Source organism: Lissotriton helveticus, chromosome 4_1, assembly GCF_964261635.1.
Source record: "Lissotriton helveticus chromosome 4_1, aLisHel1.1, whole genome shotgun sequence".
Lineage (NCBI taxonomy): Eukaryota > Metazoa > Chordata > Amphibia > Caudata > Salamandridae > Lissotriton > Lissotriton helveticus.
Window position 1 is genome coordinate 489,442,981 of NC_136063.1, and position 13,056 is coordinate 489,456,036.

At 51.6% G+C, this 13,056-nt stretch overlaps 1 protein-coding gene across 2 annotated transcripts in view; it reads right to left on the reverse strand.

Annotated features, from left to right (window-relative positions):
- Positions 1 to 13,056, reverse strand: part of WWP1 (WW domain containing E3 ubiquitin protein ligase 1) — a 1,173,512-nt gene that overhangs the window by 51,517 nt on the left and 1,108,939 nt on the right. For both annotated transcript variants that reach the window (XM_078687073.1, XM_078687072.1), the window contains exon 22: positions 2,501 to 2,597. In XM_078687073.1, coding sequence (XP_078543199.1) covers positions 2,501 to 2,597 — 97 coding nt within the window. The remainder of the gene's footprint in view (positions 1 to 2,500; positions 2,598 to 13,056) is intronic.

Genomic DNA, 13,056 nt, shown 5'->3' on the forward strand with positions numbered 1-13,056 from the left:
GTTTCAACACAGTTTTAGGGAAGGAACACAGGCCCTGGGCACCTGAAAGTACATCAGCAATTCAGCAAAAAGTAGGGGCATACCATGCAAGAAAGATGGCACTTTCTCACAATGTGTCTGTTAAGTTTGTGGAAGCTTATGCGGTTGTTAAGGTACTTGCGACCAATGATGTGTAAGGCTTTCTATATGTGTGTGAGAAGTCTGGAGACTGCTCTCAGTCCCAGATCAGTGAGGCACATAACAAAAGACAATGGCATGATCAATGGCTGAGTGCCCTTTATATAGTATATTGGTTATTTCCATTAGTCATGTGGTCCCGTCTGTGGGTTGGTCCCACAGACCTTGCTGGTCTGCAACACAGCATCCCCTTCCACGAACATCTGTTTGCGTTTGCCAATGCATGTTGGTGGCCCTGCGGTCACTGACCTTCCTGCACATGTCGACCGGGGTGGAACAGCTTGTGGACGGTTCCTGTATGGTCGCTTGGGCTCCACAACTGCTGCTTCAACCTCATTGTGGTACAGCAGGAACCAAAGACCAATGGCTAGTATTGTGCTCCTGTGCCTCCTGTTCATCTCTGGGTGGTTTGGACTCTGCCTTCTCTGCTTTCAGGTTCTTCTTGTCTGGATTCCAAGTCCTAGTTCCACCATCCTGGCCCACGAGACTCTGAAGCTGTGAATCTTCCATGAACCTCCATTGGCGATTATGGGCGGTTACAACACTACTTCATCCCTATGAAGCCTTAGCTGCTCTCCACAGCTACCCCTTGAGATCTCTGGTTTTCAGGGAACTAAACAGTATCTTTAAGGGTTGTGTGGACTCAGTGCCTCACCATAGGTGGACGCTATATACTGATCCAGCCTCCTATTGTAATCCATTGGGAGCATGAGTGACTAGTATGCTGTTCCATTATAAGATCAATCAGTAATTTTGAGCAACAGCTGCTATAAAGTACTCGTGGCAAAATCCAAATGGTTTGCATTCAAAAAGTTGTGCCGAAGGCTGCCTAAGGTGGAAAGGGATTGGAGAACAGAGAAAAACTGTTAGACGATGCTAAAATGCTGAGTGTGAGAAACAAAGGTGCACAGTTGACAGAAAACAAGATAGGTGAGGTTAGCTCTGGGGAAGAGGGCAACTGTGTAATGTGTACATCACCTGGCAGCAGTGTCCAACAGTTTCAAGTCTAGTCACTTTGTGGCAGGACACCTGCTGACTCTGAAATGGAGACCTAGAACATTTGAGTTCATGGTCCACTAACCTCATGTTTGCTGTTGGCCTCACCAGTGAGTACTTTGTCCCTGGTAAAGCGAAACTGCAACTGAGGAGAATGTAAAGGGAGGGAGTGGGCTGTGGTTTACCTTTCAAAATGTTATTTTATAGTTCAGTATAGAGCGAAGCTGATGGATATAGTGATCTCTAGGTAATTTGTTGTGTATAGTTGAATTGAATAAAAGCAAATGCCTTGGGCTACAATGTCAGGAGATATCTTGACGTGTGCTAATAAAACTTGCACTTGATAACAAAAAACAAAACCTAATATTTAAAACGTGCCCTTTCACATTTATTTGAGGTGATGCTGTAGTGAGCAGAGTGGCATACAAAAATAAAATACCAGCCTTGCTTTTAAGATCTACCACATATTCTCCATTTGAGGACTGGAAAAGATTTAATAAAATGGGCCCCAGTAGAAAATGTTGTTTGCTAAGATTACCATTACAGGAGAATATCCATCATCCTTTTAATAAATTCACTGTGTTTGCATGCTAGTCCTCTAACCCCAAAAATAAAAGACCTTAAGCACAGTTGTATCTCTAAGACATTTGTATATACAATTAAAATGATGGGTTAATATTGCAAGAGGAATTACCACTTAGTTGCACTTTATGTGGCACCAACTTAAAGTGATGCCTTTCTCAGCTAAGGCCCTGAAGAGTGAGAAAGTGAGTATGAGAGAGTGTGTGTGTCTCTCTCTTCCTCTCCCTCTTTCTCTCTCTATGGTTTATATGTACTCTCGTAATGCCATGATTTACTGTTGATATACTTTTATGATTGGTTTACAGCATGTATTCATAGCTCAACACCCCATGGGATCTCTCTATGCACTGATCTTTGACAATACCCAGCTAAAGAGATGTCCTCAGATTCTTCTTGAAGCTTAAAGGTAAGTCTGATGGTGAGATGCATTGAATTTCAGATTGGGATCTATCATGAAGAAGAGGGTACTTCCATGTGCTATAAAGACATGGGGATGCTCAAATCGAAAATACGTTCTATTTAGATCAGCAGAAAAAGGGAAACTGGTGAAGTACCCTATGCGGAACGGGGCATGCTTGTATAGCGTGCAAGACATTCGGAGAAATTCCTGTCACTCGTATGTTAAAACAAAATCAGATAGCAGGGATTTCTTTTTTTTTTTACAGAAACTAGGCAACTGTATGGACAAAATATCACTTTTACAGCATGATTATTAAAAATAGTTGTAAGCTCTTTTTAATCTTACCCATCAGTTCAGCAAATCCTCCCAGAGGTAGTCGGCAGGTACCAGTGACGAACTGCATCAATCGCAATCGCACTTCATTGTCCATTTCTTTAACAAACTGTAGGGAAAAGCAAACAAATGTTACATAGCGTCAGCCTGATATAGGAGAATTCAGTTATTTAGCAATACATTCAAAGTAGCTTGGAAGCTATGACTAATCAAGAACTTGCTACCCAAAAAATCTAAGTGGATGATGTGAGACAAACACAATCAGGGGGTCTGAAATTCAGGAATGCCAAATTTGACTTCAGTTATTCAGTGGGATCATGCATGTATTCTTTCTTTTGTTTTTCACTTCATTTGAAGAGTACAAGGTGGCTACAGACCGGCTGCCCAAAGCTGCCAAAAGGTACAAGGGCTAGTATGGTACAGAAACAGTGCAGAATACAACCCGGAAACAGTTGGGGAAGGATAAAGGACACAGGGGACTAAGAGGCAGCAAGGAGGGAAAGAATGAGAAAAAGAGGAAGAAAACAAAAAGGAAAGGATGAGAAAAGAAGGGATGAGATAAGAAAAGAATAGAAGAGAAGGAAAGAAAGAAAATAAAGGGTGCGCTGGGAAAGCAATGCGGGGCTAGGCAGTGGGAAGAGAGCAGGTAAGGGGGCAAGCCAAGAATGTAGAATAAGTGTGGGTGGGTGTTGCGGTAGATGTCGATGGGGTTGGTGGAGGTGCAGTACACCAAACAAGGCCTAAGGCAAGAGGAAGAAAAATAAGGAGAGGAGGCCCAGGACCCAAGACCTGGGAACCACACAAAGGGCTGCCAGGGTGCCTGCAGAATATGGCACCTGGCAAGTTCATGCCCCCCTTCCCCAATCTCTTGTAGGAAAGGAGCCTAGGTGCATAGAAAGGTCTCAGCGTTATCCAGCAGATTGTAAATGACACGTTCATAGGAGACCGTCTGATACATGGCAGTTAGCCACTCATCGTGTGGGCAGGGATGATTGGGGGTTATGGTGGGAGGGAGCGCCAGTGTTGGAGGACACTGTGTTTAGTTCTAGACTAGCGTGGCTGCGCACATGCGCAGTTCGCTCGGCGAGATTTAATGTTTTGGAGGAGTTTCAGTAAAGGGCTTTAAGCCCTGTCCTTCTTTTCCATTGCCTGGTGCCACCGTTTATGCTTAACGATGGGCAGCCATTGGAAAAGAGCTTTTTGTGTTGTGTACTTTTGGCTTTTTCAGACGGCCCACTTGGACAGGCTCGCCTGCTTTCCGTGCGTTGCAAAAAGTTTCTTATCTTTATGGGGCCATGTGTTTAAACGTATGGCCCCATAAAGACAAGAGATCACCGCTGGGAGCTTCATCGGCTATGGGCTCCTACATCACCGCGAGCTGCGCTGGGATTGGCCCAGCGTCGCAGGTGCCTAGCAGCGGAGGGGGGCTCGTCTAGAATGCGTGCACGACTATTGCCTGTGCAACACTTGTTTTTTCATCCCAGAGTCACAGGATGTTGTGCCGACACAGACTCGAACCTGGTTCCCCAGGTCCTGAGTTGGCAGCTCTGTTAACTGGCGCTCTTGTAAAGCGCTCCAACAATACCTTCCGGGGTGAATTACCACTATATAAAACTACCACAGCAAAAAAATTAAAAACTAAATTTTGTTTTTATACAGCACCACCTAGATCGCCTTATGTGCGAAGCAAGACTCCTGGGTGTTTCGGATGCTGAGGGGCTGCCAACCCTCCCCACCTGGGAAGGAATGGGCACCGTCCTGTTAACTGTACACACACACTGCTGTAGAGGCTGCACATCAAATTACCTTACATCATGTCAACATAACATATTCAAGACGAGAGGGCAACATAATACGAGGCGGCTGTGGGCGGGCAGATGTAAGGTTCTTGAGGGAACCAGATCACATGATGACACACCATTACAGTCCGGGTGCCTCTCGTCATCGGCAAGCTCCTCACGCGAGCAGCAGTCCACACAAAACGACATGCTGGTGACGATTGTACAGGGCGAGTGGCTCTCATTGGCGGCTCTGCAACAGTGGCCTCCCAGGTGCCTGTGCCGCGGATGCCGCTCACTCAAAGGGACAGGTAAGAGTTGGGAGTCCGTCACAGAAGGGAGGCAGCGGGTGCCAGCGGCACCGTTGTCTGGAGGCAGGCTCCTAACCGTCTCGGCGGGTCCCACCAATCCCTGACAGGCAACATGAGTCCGCGATACCATTCCCTCTCCCACCCACCCTACAGCAGGCCCCATTGGACAGCGGCTGAGGTGTTTGCCCCTGCTGTACTTACAGGGGCAGGTACCTGCTCGGGGCTGCACAGGTGTGAGACTGCCGCCGGCATTCCTGCTGGCTGCGTCGGCCCCATAACCCACATGCTGCCAGAGACACGTCAGTATGTGTTTTGTGTGCTTTACCAGTGTATGCACGCATCACTATTTGGAGCACGCTACATCCACCAGTCTCCTCGTTATCAGCAATCTACACTGTGATAAGGCAGTGTTTCAGTCAGCCAGATTAACGGAACAGTTTCAATGAAACATGAGTGAAAATAGTAAGGCTCCTTATGATCGATATGTGTTAGTCTCATGCTGGATGCATGACCCTAGAGGTTACTAGGTTGGGTCAAAACCTGCCTAGCGTGAATATACCAGTGTCTGGGAATGGCATGCTTGTTTAAGTGGACCATGTGGCCAACGGCTGTACTCTTAATGATGGGGGCTTGAGTATTGTGTGTGGGAAGGATGGAACAATGACTACCCTACCAGAGGTGTACTTGGCTGTGGCGGGTTACCTCCCAGGTGTCGGCTCTGCTGAAGTTTTTTATTTCTGGTATAGCTCTGGTAACTTAAGCTCATGACCTTGCATTCACTTTTGTATTTGGTCAATATGGCTTGCATTGTTATATTGGTACTTGTCTTTAGTGCTTGGTATGCGTATGCTCCTTGGTCTGTCTTCAGGGCTTTATCATTCCATGGCCTTCGAGATTCCATTTGTCAGTTGCTGGCAGTTTGAGACTGAATGGCGTGGAGGTGGCTGCTGCTGGGAGCGATGTTTGACCGGTTGGTTAGGGGCAAAACGCACAAGTTACTACTTGTGTAACGATATATCTGTAAGAGACATTAGTTAGTGATAGATTCCTTACCTTAGAATATCCCCAGGCGTCACACTGGATCCGGAATTTTTTGCGTAGCAGTACCCATGCGCGTCGGTAGGCGTCGTCCGCGGCCGTCGTCGGGGTGCCGTGATGACGTCGTCTGAGTACTTAGACGCCGCCTCCGCGTGCTGACGTCAGTTCTTATACACAGCTTTTCCGCGCCAGATACGCAGAGCCATGATAGAACCAACACTGGTGCCATGAAACTAGGGCCCTGAAAGGGGATGACCTTAACCCTAGATATCGGTTCGCAGAACGGGGAGGATGGGTGGGTCGGTAAGGAATCGATCACTAACTAATGTCTCTTACAGATATATTGTTACACAAGTAGTAACTTGTGCATCTGAAAGAGACACGTTAGTGATAGATTCCTTACCTTAGAATAGATACCCCAGCAATACCAACCCCGGTGGTGGGTCTGCGAACCAATAATCACACCAGAAAGTCCTGGAGGACGGAACGGCCAAAGAAGCCATCCCTCCAGGACTTGGCTGTCCAGGCAGTAGTGTCTTGCGAACATGTGCAGCGAGGCCCACGTAGCTGCCTGACAAATGTCCTGCAAGGGCACACCTCGGCCCAGGGCAGTTGTAGTCGCCGTGGCCCGAGTGGAATGAGCACATTACAGACTTCAGGAGGCAAGTCAAATGGCCTCAACTGCTGCCGCTCAATCTGCAAGCTTGTAGGTGGAGACTGGACATGTTCGGGTGGAGGACCGTCCCCTGCTGCTGCGACAGAAGGTCCTCCTGAAGAGGCAGACGAATCGGGGGATCGACAGACATGCTGAGTAGCTCTGGATACAGTATCTTCGTGCCCAGTCCGGAGCCACAAGGATAACCTGGGCCCGGTCGCGCCTGATCTTCTTCAGCACTCTGGGCAGAAGTGGTATAGGTGGAAAGGCGTACAACAGACTGCAACTCCACTCGCGACGAAAAGCGTTGCAGAGCGAGTGCCGCCTTGGAAATTCCAACGCGCAGAACTGATGACATTGCGCGTTCTCTTCTGTGGCGAATAGATCTAACCAAGGCTCTCCCCACTGCTGAAAGAGACCTTGCGCCACGTCCGAGTTCAGACGCCATTCGTGATCCATCATGCACCGACGGCTGAGTTCGTCCGCCCTGGCGTTCAGAGAACCTGCCACGTGTTGAACCACCAGGGTCACGCCCTGATGTTCCAGCCACTGCCAGAGGCGCAGAGGCTCCTGGCATAGGGTCCACGACCCCACCCCGCCCTGTTTGTTGCCTAACCACATGGTGGTGGTGTTGTCCGTGAACACCTGCACTACACTCCCTCGGACAGAGGGGAGGAATGCCTTCAGTGCGGATCGCCCGCAGCTCCAGAAGGTTGATGTGGAGCTGGGACTCTGCCGGAGACCAGAGGCCTCTGATCTCCGCCTCTCCCATGTGGCCCCCCCAGCCCTGGAGGGAAGCGTCCGTCACAACTACGTACTCCGGTTGGGGTAGGGAGAGGGATCTGCCGCTGACCCAATCGCGGTCCGTGAGCCACCACTGCAACTGTCTTGCAGCGCCCTCCAAGATCAAGACATGGTCGGACAAGTTGCCCTGATGCTGGGCCCACTGAAACTTCAGGTCCCACTGCAGAGCCCGCATCCGCCACCGGGCGTGATGCACCAGAAGGATGCAGGAGGCCATCAGCCCCAGAAGCCGCAGCGTCAACCTGACAGACTCGGGATAAAGGCTGAAAGATCGGAATCATCCAGAACCCGCTGTTCGGGAGGATAAATCCGAAACTGCGCCGAGTCTAGAACCGCTCCGATGAGGAGGAGCTTCTGAGAGGGACACAGGTGTGACTTTGGCACATTGATGGAGAACCCCAGCAGGTGCAGGAGATCGGCCGCAGTCTGGAGGTGGCTGACGACTGTCTGTGGCGAGCCCGCCTTCAACAACCAGTCGTCGAGGTAGGGGAAGATTGACACCCCTAACCTGCGTAGATGAGCTGCGACCACCGCCATCACTTTCGTGAACACCCGTGGGGCGCTGGTAAGGCCGAAGGGGAGCTTGATAAACTGAATGTGCTCCTGGCCTTATGTGAACCGCAGGTAACGCCGGTGGGCCGGCAGGACGGGGATGTGAAAATAAGCGTCCTGCAAGTCCAACACTACCATCCAGTCTCCGGGGTCCAGGGCAGCTAAGACCTGAGCCAAAGTCAGCATCTTGAACTTCTCCTTCCGGAGGAAGCCGTTGACGTTCCGTAGGTCCAAGATAGGGCGTAGGCCCCCTTTGCCCTTCTTGGGTACCAGAAAGTAGTGGGAGTAACAACCACACCCTACTTCCGGCCCAGGAATGCGCGAGATGGCCCCCTTGGCCAAGAGGGCCGTAACTTCCTCTTGCAGAAGTTGCAAGTGATCCCCCGACACGCGGTGGTATTGCGGTGGCATGGCTGGAGGGGTCGCCTCGAAGGGGAGGGAGTAGCCCCTTCGGACGATTTGCAGCACCCACCTGTCCGATGTGACAGTGAGCCAGTGGAGGTGGTGATGGCGAACCCTGCCCCCCACTAGCGTCACATGGGCCTGAAAGCATGGACTAGGAGGGTTTTGAGGCGGATGCTGCAGGAGCAGGTGTGGACTGGCCTCGCCGTTGTCCCCTACCGCCGCCACAGCGGTTTCCACGCCCGCCACCACGCTGGATGGTAGTCTGCGGCACGTGGCTGGCAGAACGTGTGGGGGCGCCCCTTCCTTGGCCACGAAAGGGGCGAAAAGCAGCCGTTTGCTGGCGCGGGGCCGAGAGGCCCAAGGACTTGGCCGTAGCCCTGGAGTCCTTAAAGCGCTCAAGCGCATGGTCTGTCTTGTCGCCAAAGAGGCGACGGCCATCGAACGGCATGTCCATAAGTGTGTTTTGGACATCGGCCGAGAAATTGGCGGACCTCAACCAGGCGTGACGACGAATCGCCACCGTCGTTGCCATCGCTCTGCCGGGTCATAGAAATAAAAATCTCCCATTGGCGTCGAGAGAGCCGCCGCACCCGAATCGAGGGCAGGACGAGGGACGATGTCGTCCTGGGATGGCGCCAGGGGCGACACCCGTGGGGCAGACGCCAGCGAGGTCATGAGGTCGTCAGGCGGCGACCCGGATCCGGCACCGGACCCAGAGGGGCCCTGCGGCGTCGGGACTAAAGTCGCCGACGGCGCCGGGGCCGAAGCACCGGACCGGAGCACCGGAGCACTCGGCCCGCGTGGGGAACCAGTCGGAGCCGCTTGGCCCGAAGGCGCCGCGGAACCCAAGGGAGGAGCGAGCGACCTCATGGCCATGAGGAAGTCTGCAATCTCCCCCGGCGTCGCGCCCTGCCCAGGGACCGGCGGGTGTGGAGCAGGCCGCAACATCTGCGGCTCCAGCGGAGCCGCGTGGGCGGTGTCGCCCGAACCCCCGGCCGCGTCGCGCGGAGTCTGAAGAGCAATGATGCCTCTTCGACTTCTTGTGCCTCTTACCTGAGGACTTCGAGCCCGAAGACCGATGACGACTCCCGGAACTGTGGTGGCTCGGTCCCTCGACCTCCTTTCGGACCGGGACCTCGAGCGGCGCAGGGCGGACTGCCGAAACTCGAGTTACAGGGGCCACCAGTGAAGGCGAAAGTGCCCGGCGCCGCAGTACAAGCGTACAGATAAGAGGATCAAGTTACTTAGTGTTGGTATTGATATATTGTTAAGAGAACAGATTAGTTATAGATTCCTTGCCTTGTGAATTACCCCCAGGCGTCAGACTGGATCCGAAGAATTTTATGTCAGCAGTACCCCTGCAAGTCAAAAGGTGGCGTCGGTCAGCTCCGCGCTGGTCGGGGTCGCCAGAATGACATTGTGTCAGCTACTTAGACACCGCCCTTGCGTGCTAAAGTCAGTTTTTCTTACATGACACTGGATGCCAGAAGCGCAGAGCTATGCAAGACACTGACTACTGGTGCACAAAGCTAGGGCCCTGAAAGGAAGTCCCTAACCCTAGAAGTCGGTTCGCAGAACGGCAAAGATGGGTGGGGCGGTAAGGAATCTATAACTAATCTAGGTCTCTTACAGATATATCGTTACCGAGGGTAAGTAACTTGTTCATCTGAAAGAGACAATTACTTATATATTCTTTACCTTGTTGTGAGAAGTTGGCCTGATGTGCAGTGTTCACTATTCTAGTGATCACTATATATCAGTCCAAACAACCCTTATTGATGATTGGTTGTAAGTCAACCTTATAGACCAGCTATCCTAGTAGCATGGATACGAGCAGTCTAAGGCTAAGACTCTAGAGGGCGTGTTAAGCCAGCTGTTTTACCATCACATTACCCCTTGAACACCCAGTGAAAGGACACCACACAAGTGTTATGAAAATAAACAATGTATTTATTAGAATCACAACAACCCTGTACTCTTTATGAGGACAGGGTGCTAGGCACACAACAAAACTCTTACGAAAATACTTAAGTTAGCACGTTATACACAAATGCCCGAGGGGCACGAAAAACCATATACTTAAAAAGTGGAATGCGAAATTACTAGCAGGTAAGTACAGTACTAATAGGCTTTGGAATCGCTAGGACTTAACTAGGGAATCGTTAGATTACTTCTAGGAGACCTAGGGGACTCGGGTGCAGAGTGTGCACTCTCACGCGGGATGCGGGACAAAGTCTATGGAGGCTAGTAAAGGCAAAGTTAGTGTTCACGGGCGAACCCGACCTGGTAGGAAGAAAACGACAGTGGATCCTGACCCTAGGATAGTGAGGCTATGCTGGGACACCGAAGTGCCGAAGTTACCTAGCCCAGGGGCTGCAGCTGCATAGGTCTGAAAAGACGTCGGGGATCTCGTTGCCGGACCAGGAGCCTGGAAGAAGGAAGTTGCTGGCAGGCGACCAGTGAAGGAAAGTTCGTTGGATCCAAGCCTGGATCAAGGAAGAAGAAACCTGAAAGCAGAGGGGACCAAGTTCTTGAATCACTAGCCAGTGATTAAGTGGGCACCAGGATGGCACCGGGCGAAGTCACCTCGACTAGGTGAGTGGGCGACGCTGGCTCTGCAGATCTCACGGACCAGGAGGCGTTGTCGGCGACCAGGATGGAGAGGCGAGCTGTCCCACGATGGATGAAGCTGTCGGCGTCGAAGTTACCCAGGATTGGGCAACAAGCCTTGGCTAATTCAAGCCCACGCGGTGGACTCAAAATGGCGTCTTGAGTGGACCAGGAGGGTCCGGGGTGCTCCTCTTTTGGAAGGGAGCAAGGGCCAGCCTGGAGCAACCAGACCAGCAGCAGAAATGTCGTCGGGCGTCGTTCAGAAGGCCACAAGCCAGCGGGCTAGTAGCCAAACAACGCGGTGAGCAGCAAAAAGCAGAAGGGCCCCACGCAGATCGTGGCGATGCTGGGAGGCTGCACTTCGGTGCTGGAGCTGCTCAGGGTCGGGGCTTCTCGGACCCCAAAGCACTCACCAGGAAATTACTCGGCGGGCTTGCTGGAAAGAAGTCGTGCAGTCTTGAAGATGGCCGGTCCCTCGAGGTCTCGTCACACCCACGAATCTCAGCGTGACTGATGATGCAGGTAGAGGTCAGAGGTGCCAGGGAAGCCGGTTCTCGTCGAGCTGGGCAGTCTTGATCCGGAGGAGAGACTTGCAGCAGACCGCAGTGTTCTTAAGATGGTGCCTGCGGATGCAGGGTGACTACTCCTTAGTCACACGGGAGAAATCTTAGGAAGAAGTCTTGAGTTCCTTTCGTGGAAAGTAGTTTCAGGATTCAAAGATGATCTGATTTGGAAGGGGGCCAGTTCCTACCTTTATCCTGTAAAAAGGGGCTGGCACGCGACTAAGTCCTGCCCTAGGGGTGGGACTAGGAGGGGGGTGGTTACACCCACTTCCTTTGCGGGCTTTTCCCCAGCACAGGGTCTGGAGTGACCCTGGAACTGGTTCCAGCCAGCCTATGCACAGTGAGCACCGGGGTGCCACGTGCAGTCACCTTCCTCTAAAGCCCTGCCTACCTACAATACACAAAACCCTGTCTGGGACGGTGCTGGCACCGCCCCTGGCAGGAAACCCTTTGTCCTTATCTCCTGCTCTGGGAGGACTCCCAGCAGCAGGAGGGCAGACTTGTGTCTCGGTGGCAGCATCCATTTTGTGGAGCTGAGGCTCTGTTTGACTTTAACCGGGGTTAGGGGTTACATACATGTCGTGTCCCTCTAGAAGGGTGGAATGCTAACCCCGTCGCCAGAATTGGCGAGGGGTTAGTATTCCAATTCGTATGACACCTTACTCGACATGTTTTGATAAAGCGATACCAGAGTTGGCATATAACCGCGAGGATTATAATGCACTTAAGAGTATATGGTATGCGATATCATGGAAACGGCTAAGGGATGGATCCCGAAAGCCGCAGACAGGCTCAGCTCATGCCAGAGCACCATCTCACACGATTCCAAGCACTCTGCCTTCAGGATTGTTAAGGCCTGCCATAGGAGTGACTGATAGGAGATCTGTGTGTCCATTTTTAGGGTTAGATATAGGTATACTATATCTAAAGCAAAGGGTGAGTACACCACCTTGCCCCAGCTGTCGTGCAGCCAGTTGTGTCAGTTTAGTTAGTCAGCCCAGGGGTGGCATAATACATGCTTCAGCCCCTGGGAGACTTCTGGGTACACCTCAGCCCTGGGTACAGGGACTTGGAGAGGGCCCAGTGCCAATTCAGTACCTGAGTACAATTTGGATAGAGAGAACAGCTAGGCTGTGGGTCTGATTAGCAGGCCCACAGCCAGGGAAAGTCGTAAACCAGTGCAGCAAAAAAAGCAAAAATCTGGGTGATCATAGGATTGCAGACCCTACTCTCCTACACTTGTGAATAGATACCCGAGCAATACCAAACCCGGAGGTGGGTCTGTGAATCAAGTTCACACCAGAAAGTCCTGGAGAACAGAACGACCAAAGAAGCTGTCTATTCGGACTTGGCTGTCCATGCAGTAGTGTTTTGTGAACGTGTGCAGAGATGCCCACGTAGCTGCCTGACAGATGTCATTGAGGGGAACTCCACGTCCCAAAGCAGTGGTAGCTGCAGTCGCCCTGATGGAATGGGTGCGCAACCCCACGGGAAGCTCCTTTGCCAAAGAATAGCAGGCCTTGATGCACAGAATGACCCACCTAAAGATGGTCCGCTTGTACACAGCCCGACCTTTCTTAGCGCCTGCGTAACCACCTGGAATTGTTCTGTGTGATCCAAATAGGAGTAGAGGGCACTTTTTGGATCCAGACGGTGGAGCCTCTATTCCTCTTTTGAAGGATACGGAGGCAGAAAGAAGGTGGGCAAAGTGATGGTTTGGCCAATATGAAAAGAAGTGACTACCTTTGGAAGAAAGGAAGGTCAAGTTCTGAGGACGACCTTGTCGGGATGAACAACCAGAAAAGGAGGTTTTAAAGAAAGAGCTTGGAGCTCACTCACCCTGCGAGCAGAG